General features: G+C 39.9%; 2 protein-coding genes across 2 annotated transcripts in view; both read left to right on the top strand.

The window, feature by feature from the left end:
- Positions 1–140, top strand: part of hoxc4a (homeobox C4a) — a 2,185-nt gene extending 2,045 nt beyond the window's left edge. Inside the window, exon 2 of the mRNA XM_026998793.2 lies at positions 1–140. This exon is cut by the window's left edge and continues 856 nt beyond it. The gene's annotated coding sequence lies outside the window, so the exon portion shown is untranslated.
- The window catches only part of hoxc3a (homeobox C3a), a 65,183-nt gene extending 48,481 nt beyond the window's left edge, over positions 1–16,702 (top strand). Inside the window, 4 exon segments of the mRNA XM_026998799.2 lie at positions 12,413–12,600; positions 12,787–12,913; positions 12,916–13,093; positions 14,932–16,702. Coding sequence (XP_026854600.2) covers positions 12,413–12,600; positions 12,787–12,913; positions 12,916–13,093; positions 14,932–15,548 — 1,110 coding nt within the window. The 3' untranslated portion in view covers positions 15,549–16,702.
- The last annotated feature ends 2,563 nt before the right edge of the window (positions 16,703–19,265 follow it).

The raw sequence follows: 19,265 nt of genomic DNA, 5'->3' as shown, positions 1-19,265 counted from the left end.
TTTTAAAATATCATTTAATTTTGTTGTGATGGCGTTGTGTTTAGGCTATTAAAACCAGATTATTGTGAGATGCAATAAACGAGTTTAGTGTATTTGTGATAATCATATTGGTCAATAAAAGTAAGTGTCTCTTAGTTTTACATAGGCTTTGAGTGAATTTATGTATGTCTATTTATGTATAGCCTATTGTAATCAGGGATTTCGCCCCTAGTCCAATACTTTCATTTTTTGACAAGGGAGAGATAGACATACAATTTTACGTTTTCTTTAAAAATAATATCAGCTATGATAACAGTAAATCAATAAGTATAAATTCTGAAATCTCTAAATATTTAAAGACAGACCTAAAATACATAAGCTCTACATAGTCTATTTGTTAGGACAATCTTCTCACTTTACTCTAAAATGGTCTTTATAGGATATTAAAAATATGTTTGCTAGCACCGGATAAATAAGGCATCGCATTAATGATGAATAGTTCCCCGTATTCCCTATACGAAAAGATACCCTGCGCTCCCTTTTAGGATGGGACGCGCACGCGGACACAATTAATCATTCTCACATGTATTCGATTAACTTGGCACATAATTCGGGCCTTTGAGTGGGACCTTATCGCTCTTCAGTTGAGAGGACGGCTTCCTGCTCATTACTGGTTGGATACTGGCTGCAAATGCGTTTGAAAACCAGTGGCCACTAGTCAAGAAATGAACTACAATCCTTGTGGTCCATTGGTGCATTGTTTGTACTTCAGCGCACTATTAGGTCAAAGAAATATAAGCATTGGGTTGTTGTATCTAACCTGGAATGTTCCCTTCTGTCTTTTTTCCTCAAAGACTAAAAAACAGCGGAAAAATGTAATTGAAAAAGGCTGAATATCTGGTGGACTTTTTATCCGTAGAAATATAATGCAACTCCCGTTATAGTTATACTACCGTCTTACTGTTGAACTGTAAACCGAAAATGGACTTTAATGTTTATTGGAACCTTTTAGTTGAATTAGGCTTCGATGGCAAGGGTGTTGATCGCTACATCGTTTGAAGTGTCTGTTATTTCAATAGAATGTAATTTTAATTTTTTAAAGAGTGGACAATGCCCCTCTTACTGTAACTTGTACAATTTTTCAAAATGTAGGACGACGTAAGTCCAGTTTTTTGATGCCAAACTTATTGCAGCAACACCATGTTTTTGGAACAAGCATTACACACAAAAAAACCGCTCCTGGGCGTCTCTAAAGTACGCGTGTTATTGTCCAATAATTTCCCCGGGCCTGCGCAGTGCTGTTCTACACTGCAGCATACACTAGGTGACATTTGGACGCTGTTACAGTTGAAGCTTCTCTTGCGTGCCTCCGAGATATTGTTCAGGCCACTCCCCACGAAACACTGCGCTCCTTTTAAAAAGTGGCGCTCGGTACCGTGCATGGCGACGTCATCGCCGCCTCAGACCTAGACCTCGAGTCACAGCCAAAAGCTAAACACACTATAAGGCGCTCCTGGTTACCACGCGGTGTATCGAATTTTACTGGCATTCAGTGTGAACTCCCTGCTCTTTACAGCTCTTTCAAAATATTACCTTTGAAATTTATGGGCCAATTTTATACGCTCTAAAATTTTGATACTGCCAAAATGTAACTATCGAAAGATTTTTTTTTGTTGTTGTTGAAATGTTTTGTTTTGTGTTGGCCTCTGCAATGACAAAAAGACTCAGAGAAATAAGGAATGAGTTTGATTAATTGTAAATCCCCCTGACTTGAATGAAGATTATACAACGGCTTACTAGGTGGGGGGCTGTGAGGCACAAAGGAGAGGTATTCTAGACTATCAATCATTTGTGGGCACCAACAGTCATTTGTAAGGCATTATGTTGTACAGGTACGTCTCTAAATTGTGCACAAAATGAAAATATGATTATGCACAGGGAACGTGAAAGTACGGAGGAGCAGAATATGACAGATTTGGCTAACCGTCCTGACTTGGCCATGACTTTGGAGAGGCACTTGAAAACAGCAGGCCCAGCGTTGCATTCACAAGCCTTTATGTGACTGGACAGCGGAGAGAAATAAATGTGCACGCCTAAATCGGAGCATGCCGACAACCTCATTCGAGATGCTGTCGCCTTCATGTCGGGAGGCTGAAAGGGTACTTTATTGAAGTTTGGTGCAACACTGAGGAGTCGAGTTCACTTTGGGGGCACATTTTCTGTCCCATTAGTTTAATTTCGGCCGGGTTGGCCGACCTTTCCCACCCCGTGACCCGCTCTCTCTCTCACCGTGTATCTTCTGTGTGCGTATCCTACAGGCATCCTACAGAAGCCGCCCGCACTCTTGCGTTCATTGTGAGTTTTTAGGTTATGTTGATATGCCAGCAGAGCGGGACATCTGATCGTGTTACCCTTTACTCTATACGGGATGACACAAAGAACCGTTGAACTCTCGGCTACTAATCGCGCGCACACTTAGGACCGTTTGGCCTTCAGGGGGGCATCATTTCTTCGGGGGACTGAGACCATAAAGTCCTAACTTCCATCAAGACTTGTGAGTAAGATTTGAACACCACCTGCACCAAGAACTTTTCAAGTTATTTTTATTTATTTTTATTTTTTTTGGTGGCGGGTGGGGGGGGGGGGGGTGATTATACCGAATTTAGTCGGATCATAACTATTTCTAAATACAGACAGATATTACAGACATAAAGTGAATCGACATTGCCATAGAAAATTCAAATTATATAATACCCACTTAATTCAGTATGTATTTTCTGGATTCGATTATTTTAAAAATTACGTCTTCAAAAATGAATCCTTAAAAAAAATCGATTACCATAATAATATTGGAATTCTCCAGTGCCAGACAAGACCATTTTAAGGTTAAAATGCACTTTTAAAAATCGGTTAAATTACATTAAAATATGTTTAAATGCATTTTACAATGAAACAAGTAAAACGTATATAATCGTTAGGAATGACAATAAGTAGCCGAAATGTGCACGTACGCAGGTGCGGACACATTCTCCCCTTCTCAATCACGCGCCAAACAGGTAACCTGCGTTTAAACTGTGACATGCTCGGATCACATAACAGATGGTAGACTTTTTGGGCAGGTAAACAATGGTCCTCAGTCCATCAGCAAAGGCCTTTCCACCTAACACTTCGGCTGCCAAGCTTAACATTAGCAAGAAGAATGAGTTCACAAGCTCAACAGCCTATAGTGCAATTTGCTTAGGCTAGTATTTGCAATGGAATTTCAAGGTGGCTTAGTTTTCGGAGAACCTAAAGTCAGATAAAACTAGTGTTATGTAAACCTCTGTAGGTAGCAAAGTTTATTGTGAAAATAGGTTCCCGCATTATATTCGAATCCAATATAAACAATTTGTCGAGAGGAAAGGAATCTGCTGTTCTGTAAGTTAGGTTCTTGTTAGTGTTTTATTAAGTTTCCGTTTCCTTCATTTGACCCTGAGAGGAGACGATATTGCGCGGTGGGATCACGTGGGATCTATTTCTAACACCTATAAGGATAGTTTAAAACTAAATCTTGAACATTTAAAATTTAAATCTTGAGCAATTTTTACATAATATTATTATATTTTTAATTCAAATATCACTTTGACCATCAAGGCTTTTGGAAATTAACCAAACGTGATTTGTCGCTATAAATGGTCAAATAAGAGCACACTAAATCATAACCTTATCATAGTTTTACTTCTGGCGTGTAACTAGCGTCTTACCACATGCTTCATTTGTGCAACATAAATTTGGCTTAGGCATGTCATGTTAAGGATTTATGGAAAACGTAATCATTTAAATACAGTGCTGCTTTTACATTGACCACATATTATTCCTTAAACATTTTCATTTTATCCATATGTGATATATGTGATACACATGTGATATTGTGGAAATGTATAGTTCGACTATGTCTTCCTCGCAAAGTATATCAGCTGGAACTGTTGTTTCAGAAACTGTCTATTCATGTTCTAAAACAAGACGTAGTATAGACTGTAGATATAGACTGTATATTTGGAGTCTTGAGTGCACAATCATTTTAAGTTGTTTTGAAACGTTCATTTTGTTAAGGGCCGAACATTGGCCCATAGAATTCTAATGTGCCTATACAGGAAACTACAGTAACGTTTAAGACGTAGGTGAAACATTAATGAAAGTACATGCTTGAAGGACCTCTGTCCAAAATGTCCTTTTTCTCTGCATACCCCTTATCTCCTATCCTCCACATATTTTACTCCCTTGAAAACACACACACACACACACACACACACACACACACACACACACACACACACACACACACACACACACACACACACATACATATATATATATATATATATATATATATATATATATATATATATGGATGTATATATATATGTATATATATATATATGTGTGTATATATATATATATAATATATATATATATATATATATATATATATATATATAATATATATATATATATATATATATATAATATATATCATATATAATATGGATATATGGATGTGTAGGATGTATATACATGCAATAAACATAAAGACATTTTTTGTTTCGTATCAGCTTTCAAGACATTTCATTTCCATTTAGGGACCGCATACTACTAGAGGAACCAAGAAACAGAGCTGAGCAACACAAGCTGGAAATCAGACATAGTCTAGTGTTTCTAGAGCGCTCGATCAGTTTTATAGGTTTTTTTCCCTTGTGCAATCAAGTTGATTTTACTCATTAGTTAAAACCCTAATTTTAAAATTCCCATTTGAGGATGTTAACTAAGCACACAAGCACATTTTACTTATTTACAATTTAAATAATTATCAAATAAAAAAGACTCCAAAGCTCCATAATACTAAGCAAGTCGAATTACTACCAAATAAATAATATTCGACAGGGCTATTTTTGTCTGTAGCCTGCAAATAGCAAAACCCTGCAGTCCTCAACATAATCTGTTTCCTAAACCATTGCAGATTCCTTTATAAACGCATAACACTCTCTTGAAAGCAATTATAGGCTATTACATTTAAAATATACCCCTTTCCTATATTAATTTTAAGAAACCTAGAACGCATGCTACTGCACATGTGTGTACTTCAAATAGCTTTTTTGTTGTATAAGTGTCTTCTTAAAGTAATTTAGTTAGTGTTGAAAGGTGCCGGTCTTTAGCATTGTTACGAGGTGGTCTGTGTAAACGCGGCCGTGGCACCAACACAAAAAGGGTGCAGAGTTGAAACGGAGGTCACCATGCTATTTTCCAGAGTCGTAGACTTTCCGACTTCGACCAGTGCGACGAAAATAAACCATAATTTCGCAAATCAGTTTCACCTCAAAATGTAGCTAAGCCGTGCCTTGGCCCGGGATTGCCTCTAATTCTATTTTAATTGTTGTGTTCAAGTGTTTTACTAAAGAATGTGAGCATGCAGTGCGTGCATACACCGCCTGGGTCCACTAGCTAACACAATCTCCATAATCTTTGTTCCGAGGTCTTACCCCTTAACCCTTACACTTACTGTGACACCGAATGCAATGGCTTTCCTACTCTGGTGAAGAGATTGACACTGAAAACATAAGAGCCATAATAACTAAAGAGCAAAAGTCAGTCAAAATGAATAGGCTACGTAGCGTACTTCCAACAACAGTAAACTGTTCGACGAAAATTCCCCAGGTTTATGATAAAAATATATATTCAGAAAAGAAATTGTGTAAATTAACAGGTGTTAAATGTTTCACGCTAAAATGCGGTGAGCTCGTGAAATATCTTTATTTCTATGACGTCTGAGACCGTGCAGGTTGATTTCTGAGAACGTGCAGGTTCTGCTGCATGTTGCCGGCCATTTCACGAGCGGCGAGCTAGTAACGTGTTACTAGCCTACAAAAAAGAGAGAAAAAGTATTATTTATCCTCCCGAGATATAGAGATATGCAATTCAAATTTCAAAATGTGCTCACATGACGCCACAGTGTCTATTGCTGTGAATCTTTGTATTCTTCCATGTTTAAATTGCACAACAGTTTAAAACTATGCTGTATTCTGAATTTTGTGTAAAAAAAATAAAATAAAAAAAATAAAAAATACAGATGTAGTCAAAAATATAGACCTATCAAAATAGACTGCTGTTGCAATGTCATGGCTTTAAAATATGGCCTTCAATGAAAATATGAAAATCCATCCTATACAATTTAACATCCATAAACATGCTCCTACAATCTGTACAACAAGAAAAAAATATCAATATTTATAATAAGTGTTGTGCATTTGAGCTTCCAGGAAACTTAAAAGTAGTCAAAATAAGTTCAGTATATTATAAATACTGCCAGATTATTTGCTTACCTATATGCAATTATGTATATACCTTTGTAAATTAACATAAATGTGTGAATCTCTTAGCATATATTGCCTTTTCTTTTAGACCTTTAATAGGTTCTTTGAGGTGTTTTAATGGAGTCATAAGATTCTAATAGGCCTATTTCATGGGTTATATTACACATTAAAAAGTTTGCATATCCTATATGGTTTCTTAAGCTTCTTTGGTATGAGAGGAACCAGACCTACAGAGCAATAATATTTAAAGAAGCATGAAAACTGTAGTATGAGCAGTGAGACCAGTACCCAGATTTCTCCGTCATACACCAAAGACTAATATCAGACTCTAACACGTTTTAATATGCTTGACTTTCTACAGTATTCTCTTACTTCATCTAATTAAGATTTGTGAATGGAGTAAAGTCACTTTTTTGATTATAGTCCTGGGTTGTAGTGTGCCAGGTGCCTCGATAAGCCTTTCTGTGATTTGACACTTTATGAAAGCACAGCACTTGAAGACTTCCAATTCTATGAAAGGTTTAGGCTATGAAACAGAAAAAAAAGGGCTTTTCATATCAGTGCAAGGCAAAGAAGCCCCGAATATTTCTGCCTTGAGTTTGGTTTTTAAGACCATTCATTTAGTCTGCTTGTCATCTTAATGCTCCCTGTGGTATTACAGCTAATACAACATAACATGAACACTCAGGAGAAGCTGAAGACATGGGCAGTGCCAGGGCTTGTTAAAAGAACAGGATTAGGTATGACCTGTGTATAGATCCAAGGCCACCTGTGAACAGCTGGTATTACAGATGCTTTCAAACAGCAAAAAAAGATGATAGGTCTTCTCTCTCTCTCTCTCTCTCTCTCTCTCTCTCTCTCTCTCTCTCTCTTTCTCTCTCTCTCTGTCTGTGTGTGTGTGTGTGTGTGGAAAGAAAAAGGTGGACACCACACCATCCTCTTGGAGATATGTCTCAGAAACCATGCTCATCTACAGTCTTAACACAAAGAGGTCATTAGAAGTCTTGTGACATGTTTGGAACAAGATGAAGGAATCTCCAAAGCCATATAATCCACCTCCTACTAAACTCATCAATATCACATGAGGCATTTACCATGGCTTGTCTTTAAGTGGAGATCTATGTCTCTTCATAATGAAACACGGTACTCCTTGTCTGAGAGGCATAGTTGAAGACACAAGATAGTGTGCAAGCTTTCAAGACCAATATAATCTAATGAAAATCTATATTTAATTCTGAGAAACAAGATTCTCTAAAACCAGCTGAGTCTACTAGCTACAAGTGAAAAATTGCCTTCTGTTTCAAAACAGAGAGAATAACGACCGACTGATTTCATCTTAAGGCAGTTGAAATGTTCTAAACCGAAATATTCTTTTATGGAAAGATCTGCCTTTCTGTGACATGGTTTAAGATGTTTGAGTCGGTGCTGAGACCTTTGTCCAGTCCGCTGGGGTGTCTGCAATGTGTCTAAACATATGCGGTCACGAGGAGGTCACGAGACGCGCTGCTGTGTGCGGTGATTAATGTCATCTTTTCAAAGACAAAAACACAAAAGTGGCATTCTTAAACTAGCTTTTTACGCACAAGGCAAGAATACGCAAATGTGGATTTTGAGTGCATTTATGCAATATTAGCCATATTGACACCATTTGTTCCCAAAAACAAACATATATCATCTAAATCTAAGGTATTTATAAAAGATGTGTATGCAAAATTAAAGCATCCTAGGAGTTTTTGTCGCAAAACATTAAAATAATAACAAAATGCTTGAGTTTCAAATGAGTATTCATACTTTTCTTGATATGTATTACAATACTTATTACTTAATTAACAGTAGTCTCTTTGATTAAATAAAACACTCATGCGGTGTTTTATATCTAACAATGATGTGTTCAGCTATTTATTACCGTATTTTCATCTTACTTCATAACTCATTCTGTTCATTATTTCTAACAAAAAAGGCAACTTGCCAAGTAGCTCATTAGAAAAGAATAATCAGATAAGATGATATAAGGAAAACATAAGAGGAAGTGTAAGCCCAATCTTTTAATATATTGTGCCTTATTAATGTTTGCCTCTGCGATTGGAATGTATGTTAGTGAGGACTAAAACTAGACAGCTAGCTTTTTAAAAAGACGGGTTTATGGAAAATATATGGAAAAATATTAGTGTTTATCAGGTCAACAACTGACATAGCTGCTCCACTGCTCCTGCACTTTTAGCTCACCTGGTTAAACATAGTGCTATTCACAGCAAGGTCATGGGTTCGATTCCCAGTGTAACTATGTATGTCTCTCTGGATAGAAACCTTCTGCCAAGCGCCGTAAGAGTAAAGCTATGCAATCTCCATTTAAAACTTGCACCAGTGGTAACAGGTTGCTATGTGCGTGCTAGTCCTTGGACATGGGAGGTTGCGTCATGTCACTTTTAGAAAATGATCCCCACGTGTTATTTTCATGTGTCATTATACACATTTATTTTTGCAAATATAAATGCCCTCGACTTGAACGCCCTTATAATAGGTGTTCGATGTTTACAGCAATGCAGGTCACTGATGCTATACATCTTGTCTTTGCTTTTCTAAGACAGGTCAATTTGTATGCATCGTTATAACCCGCAACATCCTCTGGCCATTAACATCCTTTCTTGGCCACTCTTTTTCTCCCTCTCCCTTATCTGTTCTACTCCGGACCATGGAAAAACATTAACAGATTACTAATGCTCTTATTGAGGAAAGCCATCAGAGTAGTACGAGTGGTGCAGCAACAAGGAAAATATATATAGCTTTTTATGAGGGAAAACAAAACGAACCAAAACAGTAGCAGGTCGATTTATTTCCTATAAAGACTTAAAGCTATGCCTCTTTTGACTTCACAAAGGCAAGACAATTGAAATGTTTGTTGAAATGTGGTGGGGAAAAAAAAGGTTATAATACACAGAGGAGAACATTGCAACAGAACGTTATACACGCAAGCCCACGCGAGCGCGCGAGCGCTTACCCGTCCTTGGCGCTTTGCTATGATTTTGTTATAGCTGCCAACCTCTGCCATACTCTCGTTCTTAGCCCTTTGCATAGAGCTTTATCTTTGCAAGAAACGGCTTAAGCGCGGGTTTTATCGATGTTCCACGCAGCTGTTTGTGTCAGCAACCACAAGAGCGCAGAAGGTAAGGAGGAATTATAAAAGGGTTGACACCCAGAGCGACCGGCGCGCTTTTGTGAGAGAAAGAAAAATGATTTATTGCCAACATCGTGGTTCAAACAGAGTTCACGGAGAATTGTAGTATACTCGCGGAGGCGCTGAGTTGTGGTCTTGCTGAGCCAGTACATCAAAGATTCCTTTTCAGTTCTACTGAATGGCCTTAGCGACATTAGACACTGGAACAAACTTACCTTAATTAGGAAATTTCTATATCGGCCTACTTTCACACAGTGGGAAAGGGATAGGCCGCGTAGGGAGTCTAGTGAAAAGAGTGTTAAAACGTATGGATATGAAAATTACATTGAACAAAAACAGACTACAATACTACTACTACTACTACTACTACTACTACTACTACTACTACTACTCTAATAATAATAATAATAATAATAATAATAATAATAATAATAATAATAATAATAGCAATAATAATAGCAATAATAATAGAAAGCATATGTCCTGTAGGTAGAACAGCGTCATATGAAGTGCATCTCTTTGGGTCTTTAATTCATTTGCGGTCACGGAATGAGCAGGTCTACGCTTGCATTCACTGCACACTTGAGCGCAGTAATATTTCAAGTTAATGGCGCTGCAGCACGGCAGAAGCCGGACTTGTAATATGCATAGTGAATGCTTCTATTTGACAAGCCTTGTGACAGCAATTCACTGAACTCTAAATAACAAATCGTTCCTAAAACAAGATTGATTTTACAGTTACAATTGAAGAGGATAGGTGCACGAGTCCCCTCTTCATATTCTTCCTTAATAAAGGCTTTATGAATGGTCTGTTATGCTCTGACTAGGAAACCTGTGTGCTTGAAATGAAATAAATAGTAAGAAGGGTTTGTAGTAGAATTATGAGGCGACGAAAGTGGCTGTTTGCTCCGCGTGAGGCTTCCTGGTCGCACTATGAGGGAAACGAAATATTCCATTTGACGTGATATTCGATTGGATACCTGACACAGCTCATCTCTTTACTCCATGTGTTATCTTCCATCTTAAGCCCCTCCGAAATATGACACGCCTCCTTTTTCCAAGGACCACTCTAGTTTCTGGATTCCTCAGTAGGTTGGGATGTGTACGAAAAAAAAAAGTAGCCAAACCGCGTCGGAGATCGAAGCGTGTCCGTGAGATGTATAAAAAAAAAAATTAAAAAAAAAAATTATATATATATATATATATATATATATATATATATATATATATATATATATATATATATATATATATATATATATATATATATATAATTGCAATTATATAATAAGAACAAATTTTATTTCTATAATTTTAAGAGTGTATATATTTCTGGAGATAGCCTAATCTAGCTCGCCAACATGGAGAGCTGGTGTTATAATAACAGGTACCGAGAAGGCGCAATTGAACCGGTTAGGCCTTTTTACAAGTTAGGGAAGTTGTAGGAGGCTTTTAGCTGAGCTTTTCCAACGTGTGTATAAAGAAAGAGGGAAATGCGAAGTTCAAATGATAAATGATAAATAGCCTTCGATCGGACGAAACTATGCCCATTAAACATTTGCCGGCCGTTTATCACAATAAAAATAAATATTGTAAATATTGTAATTAATAAATAGATTTTTTTTTAAGTTTCGTACATGAATTAGAATGGACCTTTTAAAACAAATATAGATGTTCATTTAATACGCACGTATGTGTGTAATAAACGTCTATGAATGCAAAAGTAACTGAAGCATGAAGTCAGTGGGCTTGTAGCCTAGTAGGCTAAACACAGTCAACGGTTTCACCACTTCAGTGGCTAGGTGACATTAGAGGGCGTAACTTTCTAGCGGCTAACACGCTTCTACTTTTTAATATCAAACCACGTTACTCTAAAACTACTTAGTGATAAAATATCGTCAGACTTCAAGGAGTTCCAGCAGTACATAACTTCTCACCAATACCTGTTATGATTTTATCATCTAGATACACGATCTCGGATCCTTTGTTCAAGGCATTGTTTTTGGTCATTTTCATTCTAAAATCTTCTTAAAATATTGACTCGGTGTAACTAAAGAATCAAGTTATAGGCAAGAAAACTTTTCTATGGACCCCACAAGAACAAAGTTTAAGTCTGGTGATAGGCAGCATCACGATATAGCACAGAATACTAACTCAAGGGTTACTCTTTTGTGCTCTGCATTGTCTGTGACAATGATTGTCAAATTTCCTTTGTCTGGCCACACCCAATTGTGCCATTGATGTTTTAGCTACCACAGGTAAAAACAAGTATAATATTGATGATAAATGGTAATAAGTAATCCGGTTGACATAAAACTGCCACTTCATCTACTTACCAAGCATTACCAAGCTTTAATAAACATTATATATTAGTTATTATGCGAATAGCCTATTCGAACAGCGAATAGTCATTTACTCACATAGCCTGCACGTTATGGCCCATAACAGTGACGATAAATGTGACACGAACAAGTTGGAGTCACTGATAAAAACAGCCTTTAATAAAGATGCATTTTAATTCAGTACATTTGTAAAACAATATATCGTAGGTCTTTCTGAAAAAGAAAATATTCCAAAACAGGAGACAGCAAATGTATGTCACGATATATTAAGATTATATACACATGTATGCATGTATATTTGCATTTCAGTATACCTACCGCAACAGTATCAGAAATTTAAAACAGTTCTGTATCAAGTCTCCGTTCGTTTAATTTCACGGAGAGCACATTTTGTATTCTGCAATCCAAAGGGCAGAGCAAGATAAGACTAGATCCCAGTGGTTCACGCACTCCATTTCTCTCCGTCCATTTGAATTTCCCCTTTTCTCTCTCCCTCTCCCACCGTGTCTTCTCTAAGCACGTAGTGTCTAAACTCTCCATCCCTATCATTGACTTATTTTTTTCTACAGGTTCACTCGAGATCATCACTCGAGATAATAACAGGGGAGCTGCATGGAGACGGAGACGGCGTCCTCCTTCGCCAAGAAGTTCCTCGCGGACACTTTGCAACTCAGGCATCATCTACTGCGACAGGCTATTGGAGGACGGCCCCACGTGACTCAGGGGTTTACCCGTGTTGCCAGACAATTAAATACGTGTGAGTGTCGTGCCTGAGCCAAACAAGATTAATAATCGAACTTGAGTAATTAGACAAGGCGCGTTCAAAATGCAAACGGTAACTTACCACGAACTACACACTGATGACAGTTATATGCCCAAAATACTTTTTAAACATCAACATCTTCGTTCTGTGGACCAGCAATGTTCTCCGTGTATTCTACAGGAGGACAGTTCTGCGTTCGAGTCTGACGAACTTATCGCGCGCAGAAAAGAGCACAGTGCAGGCCATGTGTGGGACTTGCAAGACCATGTTTTCCTTCAACAACCGCATATACCCTATTCTGATGTGAGCCGAACTACGAATGGGATTCGACCTCACTGCATGGACCAGGTGGAGCAAACTGACAATGGCTTGGTGAAAGCTAAAGGAGCTAGCACTAAAGGCAGCATCTTCTTCAAGACTGTGTATCCTTGGATGAGAGAGGCACAATCTACTCCAAGTCCTGAAACACCAAACTTCTGCCATTCAGGTTTGAAATCTTTGTTGCTGAAGAATAAATTAATTGAGATCATATGTAGACTGCTGTGTGCAGTAAATCAGATCTATAAATCATCAATCGGTCAATAAGGAATTAAGCCAGGTTTGGTTTGACATTAGCATGATTTGTCACTCATGCACTGGCATCAGTTAAATGACAACCAGTTATTCATTAGACGACCGAGCTGTTAATCATGCTTCTTTATCAATGAATCAATACTAATTTACCTCCTGTTTCAATAACTATAGTGTTCTGCAGTGATGTACAGCATTGTTTGGTCTTTTTAAAGTTCACTTTTTTCCCCAAAAAAGTGGAGTAAAATCTTCACTTTGGCTATAAGGCCATTGTTTATAATGATCAACAGAAAACAAAGACTACTGTAATGCTTCATTTCATGTTCAACACTAATGCTTATAAGATGTGTCCAATAAGATGAATGAGGACCACTAAGTGGTTCAGTTATTGTTGAGAGTGAGAGCGTTGGAGGAGAATTCCTGAGATGAATTCGCTCCGTTTCACCGCTCTGAGAAACTGCTGTGTAGAAAAACAGTGTGTTTGAATGTACGGCCACTGCTGAGCGCGTGGGACAGGCAATTAAGTAACGATGGAAAGTGCTCTTACTCACTGGAATAATTAAAAACACAATTATTAAACCTTTCTGAAATATACAAGGATTTTGATTTGTTGTAATGCTTTCCCTCTAAAGATGAGTTTTTGTGTTTTATGGGACTGAAAATATTCAATTTACTTAACTTTCCAGGGAAAAGCACACTGGGAATGTGCACAGGAATTAATATTTTATGGAGATCACTACCTTTGTTTCTCATAGTGGGAATTAAACACAGGCATGGTATGCACACTCAGGTTTTTTCAGCCTATTTCAACTTGAATCGCCGCCACACGTTCTCCTGTGTATAGTAGAAACGTCAGCCGAGGGGCTCTCAGACAAAGGAAAGGAAGAGAGTGTTGAGATGGGAGCAGGGCTGAGCATTTAGCACCTGCCAGGGCTTCTTCCAGCTCCTCCTGACAGGGCCACAAGCATACAGCACGATTCCTGTGGGACTCAGACTGCAGTGCTGGGCTCCCTTAAAAAAAAGTAGAAGTGTTTAACTGAGCTCCACTGAATGTGGGACCATGTACGCCAGCCCCTCCAGATGATCCTGGACGATAGTCACATGACCCTTTTGCTCCAAGTTCACTCAACTTGTCTTACCATAAAATGAGCCACTTTGGGAACCAAATGTCAACCAAAGGACTCAAGACATGTTATTAAGATCAGTAAATTGGTGTGCGTTAGACAATACTGGGAGAAAATACTGGCGGTTGCAGTATGAAGTTAACTTGGAGATTAGATTAATGGCAAAATCCAGTCATAGGAAGGGTTCATCTTGTGAGGAAAACACTGACCGATTTGTATCCAAAATCTGTAGAATATGAAGCTGAATCACCAACAGAACTAAATGTAAACTTATGTCCCTTTTACACTAAATGACTTTCACCGAGAATTCATTCTTTGTTGGGATATTCATGAGTGGTTTGTGACTGGAAAGGTGCATTGGTGGAAGTGTTCTGATTTACTTAAAAGCATGGTACAGATATCGTACATTCAACTTTTGTGTGCGTGATATATTAACATGTGCTCCCCGCAAAACATGTGTCCTCCTCACAAACAAGTTTTAAGGAGCAGTTGGCGACCTAAAATCAGAAGATGACTGAGACTGTCCGAGGGGATTTAGGCACACTTCCATGGGGGGTTAAGAACACATACTAATTCGACAGCCCTCAGACAGGATGTATTTTTAGCACTCCGTCTCTCTGTGTTTTCCCAGGTGCATCGGCGTGCAGGAGCAGCGAAGCCTGCTCTCCAGAGGGAGTGAGGAAGAATGACAGCGGCCCTGGCAGGAAGCGGGGGCGCGCCGCGTTCACCTCCTCTCAGCTCCTGGAGCTGGAGAAGGAGTTCCACTACAGCGCCTACCTGTGTCGCCCACGGCGCCTCGAGATGGCCTCTCTGTTGAAGCTCACTGACCGGCAGATCAAGATCTGGTTCCAGAACCGCCGCATGAAGTATAAGAAGGACCACAAGGGCAAGGCAACGGCGTGGCCAGCGCACACCTGTCAGGGCGCGGGTATGGTGGGCATGCCAGCGTCCTCGGTGCCGGGCGGGGGCCTGGCAGATGTGGCGGCCTCGCACAACCTCCAGTACTTTGGGCAACCGGTCTCCGTGGTGACCCGCGCTCACAGCGGTTACAGCGAGGCTGCCTACAGGGACTGGCTCCTGCTGGCGAAGTCAGCGCCGCCGGTTACCGGCTCCACTCTGGACGTCGGCGCCACCCCTCGGCCCGTGCCCAGGCCTAACGACTCACCCCTGGCCTCACTCCCGGAGCTCTGCCCACACCAGCAGGACGAAAGCGGTCTCTTGGCCCCTCCAGCACTTGCGTACCTGTGACCGCTTCCCCCTGGAGCCAATGCACCGGCCTGACCATGGCCGAGCGCTCCTCCAGCTCCAATAGCTCCCTCGCTGCCCACACCCCTGCCACACTCCTGCCACACCCCTGCCACACTCCTGCCAAGCGACACTCTCCAGCTGCCAGCACTCCGAGGACGGGCGGGATTTGTTGCCCTCGGTTGCTGATTTACAGGCAGAATGTTGACTTAGAGCAGCCTTTCAGAGCCAAGTTCACTTTCATGAGCGAGACGCCAGAGGAGAAGTACATGTTATCAGCCAGTGTGCAGCAAAGCTGGGAGGGTTTCCTTTGTGGATAAACTACAGCAGACTGTGAAGAGCACTGAGATTTATTGCACATGGACGTCAGCCCACTTCTAAGAGTTTATCTACTGGGCACAGAAAATACCGTGTGTAAAAACAAAAAAAAACAAAAAACAAAACAAAAAAAACCCCACAAGTATCTTTCTGTCATTAGCAAGTATGTCTTTTTTTACTTTAATGCAAAATGAGCAAAGATAATCCATTATCTCAGGCATGGCAAAACCATATTTACACACTTAAAAACAAATTGTGGACTTCATCATTTAAAATGTTTCACCTTTAAAACTGAATTGATTCATTTCAATATTTTGCCTTGTAGACTGCTACATAAATGTTCCTACATGAGATTACTTTGCAGAAGTTCAGTCAACAATAACGGCACCACTAAATACCCTGGAATACTTATTTGTGTATGCAAAGGCACAAAGCTGCAATGTCCAGGGCTTTTTCACTACTCTGGGGGAAGAATGCACATATTTTGCAGGTGTCCCCTATGCTGTAATAACTTGACGGTAATGAGGCAGGAACATGCTAATGCGTTCAGGTCACACGAACGTTGTCATTACGTAAGACCGCAGCTATTAAAGATGTTTATTCAACATCACTGTATTCCGTGACTAATAGTGAATCTGAACAGGAACTACCTCAAGTGCCTCAAGTCTTCAGTACAGGTTCAAATTCAGGCTGTCTTTGTCTTCACATACATGAAAAGACAGGAAGGAAGTTTTAATTCCGATTTTAAATAGAAAAAAACAACAACATTGTTTTCATATATGTGCGTTTCTGTGTTCCTTATTCAATCCATGTAACTGAATAAATGCATGTAGCACAAACCAGAGGTGTTACTCCGCTCATTGTAATCCTGGAGTAATCCTCCAAAACAATCCTTGTTGCAGCTCCGCAGTGATGTCACCTGCACAAACGGAGCTCGTGTGTTTGCTCTAAGGTGACTTTGGCTATTTTCTTTTTTTCTTTTTTTGCATTTAGCCGTGGCGGCGTGTTTTGTATTTTGTACGACGACCCATAAGTACACACTCACACCCCTATCCTACCCCACCTCCCCCTCCTCCTCCTCCTCCTCCTCCCGCTCTCCCGACATTAATCATCCAGACAAGTCTCCCTCTCCCTCTGTAACGGTACAGGCGCAGGAGTGACGAACCCGCTGGGCGTCATCGCTGCCGGGGTGCTGCTCGCACCCCACCCCACCCCCACCCCCACCCCCCACCCCCTCCGCCGACTACTCTTCAGTGAGCGAAGTGGAGCACAACAAGATAAGACTTGTTCGGTTGGGGTTTTGTTTGTACCACACACCCCCCCCCCCCCCCACCCGCCCCAAACAAACGCTCTATCTTCACATCGCAAAACATTTTGACTTCAACAGCGATGTTAAGTCTCGACAGGACAACGTCTGCGGAAGTGGTGCTGTGACGTGTGAGCAATAGCTCATTTTGATTAATTATGTTTAATTAAGGTGTCATTCTGAGTCATTTTTATAAACTAAGCAAGAAATAGCAAAAATCTCCCATTTCGAGAATTTTGCCTTCAGTTCCATTTTAAACGAGCCGATAAATCATTTTTGATTTAGTCCTAATTGACCTCAGTAATTTATATCAATCTGGTCAATATGATATGTAAATTATTCCAAAATCCTCAGCTACATGGGGCAGCCAATTATCTCCTAAAGCGTTGTAAATAATAGTAATTGAATAAAACCCTGTGCTGATAGCAGACGCAACTGTCTCATTTAATACTCTTCTAAAAGAAATTACCAAAAAAATTGCCAATTTCTTTAGTCTCTGGTCTGGTGCCCGCTAGAGACTAGAGCATTGATGCACATGTCCCCGCTGTATCTGTGACTTACCATCCATCACCAGGCAGAAGCGTTCGTTATGCAAAGTAGGAGTTGGCCTCCCCGTGGCCCCTTCGTGCAACTAAAAGGAGTGCACGCTCTATTGAGGAGTGCACACTCCACTGAGAAGTGTACACTTCACTGATTGCTAGGCTGTACTGAAACCAAAACATATTTACATATTTCTTTTATGCATTGAATTCTGATGTGCAAAAGAGCTTTATTTAAGAAACAACATGTCCCAGGGAGCACTGGGACACGTCAGACTTCGACCATACCCTTGGAAACGAGGAAAACTGGGCACTGGAAGGCTGCGTTCTTTGCAAAATGCACGGGTAAAGCAGCCAGCTTCCCTGCCAAACAGCTGTGCAGCGACAGCAGGCCCGGTCCATATCCAAGAGCCTGCAGCCGCGACTGGGAAGTCCACGCTATGAACCAAAGAAGGTCAGGCCCTAATGCAGACATATCACCGCATCGGCTAAGGTCTCGGCTAAGAGAGCCGCATAACAGGTCCACTACATTCTTGAATCCATCATTTAATTCAGGGCGTAATTAATTAACGGAAAATAGGCAGTGGACAGAGAGGAATCCCTCCACAAGCACCTAGGGACAATACTTGAGTGGAGATAGACTTTCAAAGAAAGGAAGAGAAGGGGGGAAATAGATGGAAGCCACATTGGATTCTTTACATTCCTGTGTGCGCTGGCTGACCGGCGGTGATTTATAGGCACATTAAGAAGCATTACATGAGCTCTGGCCAAAGATCAGAGAGGAGGAGCACCATCGAGCCCATTCCAGGCCGCTCACTGAATAAAACACCTATTTTTAGACATTTAAAAACTACAGAGGCTAAACGCCACTAAACCCCTGCAGCACACAGAGGGCTCTGGCGTGCCTGCACGATGATACGGAGCCGCGTTCTTAATTCTGCAAGTGCATGTGGGAAAATCAAATTATTGCATTTCCTCAGCCTACACCATACTTTCAGATTTATTAATGGCACTGAGAACTATCAATGTATGAATTCTTAAGATATTGTTGTTGTGATTAATATGATCTATGATTTCATTGCAAATAATAACTCATGTTATTCTAAAAACAGTGGGAAAAGGATTTTTTTCTCTGCGCGTGCAGGGAAACATACTAACGCAATATCTGTATATTAGGCAAAGTGTTTTGCAAGAAAAAACAGAAAACACACAAACCCTTCATATTGCACACAAAACCTACATGCAAAGACCCTGATCCAAGCCCCTCCATAAACAGACACAATTATAACACTATATCAATATCAATTCTCCATGAAGGAATAATCGTTACCGCTCTCCTATCTGGTTATTGATATCAAGCAATTACACGCACACACCTATTCATTTTAGAAAATTGGTTATTGGTTTCTTTTCAGCCATATCCTAAGTCACTTCCTTTTAATCTAAAGGTCAGCTCTGCTGCGGTTTCGATTTTTATCTCGAGTAACTACTTCACCATTTGCTTTATTTTGATTTCTTATTTACAGCTTTGAAATGCAATACAAGCAAAGCCAATTA

The sequence above is a fragment of the Electrophorus electricus genome, chromosome 22 (genome assembly GCF_013358815.1).
Source record: "Electrophorus electricus isolate fEleEle1 chromosome 22, fEleEle1.pri, whole genome shotgun sequence".
NCBI lineage: Eukaryota > Metazoa > Chordata > Actinopteri > Gymnotiformes > Gymnotidae > Electrophorus > Electrophorus electricus.
The sequence above is the reverse complement of the archived record's forward strand: the minus strand, read 5'-3'. Positions and strand labels throughout refer to the sequence as shown.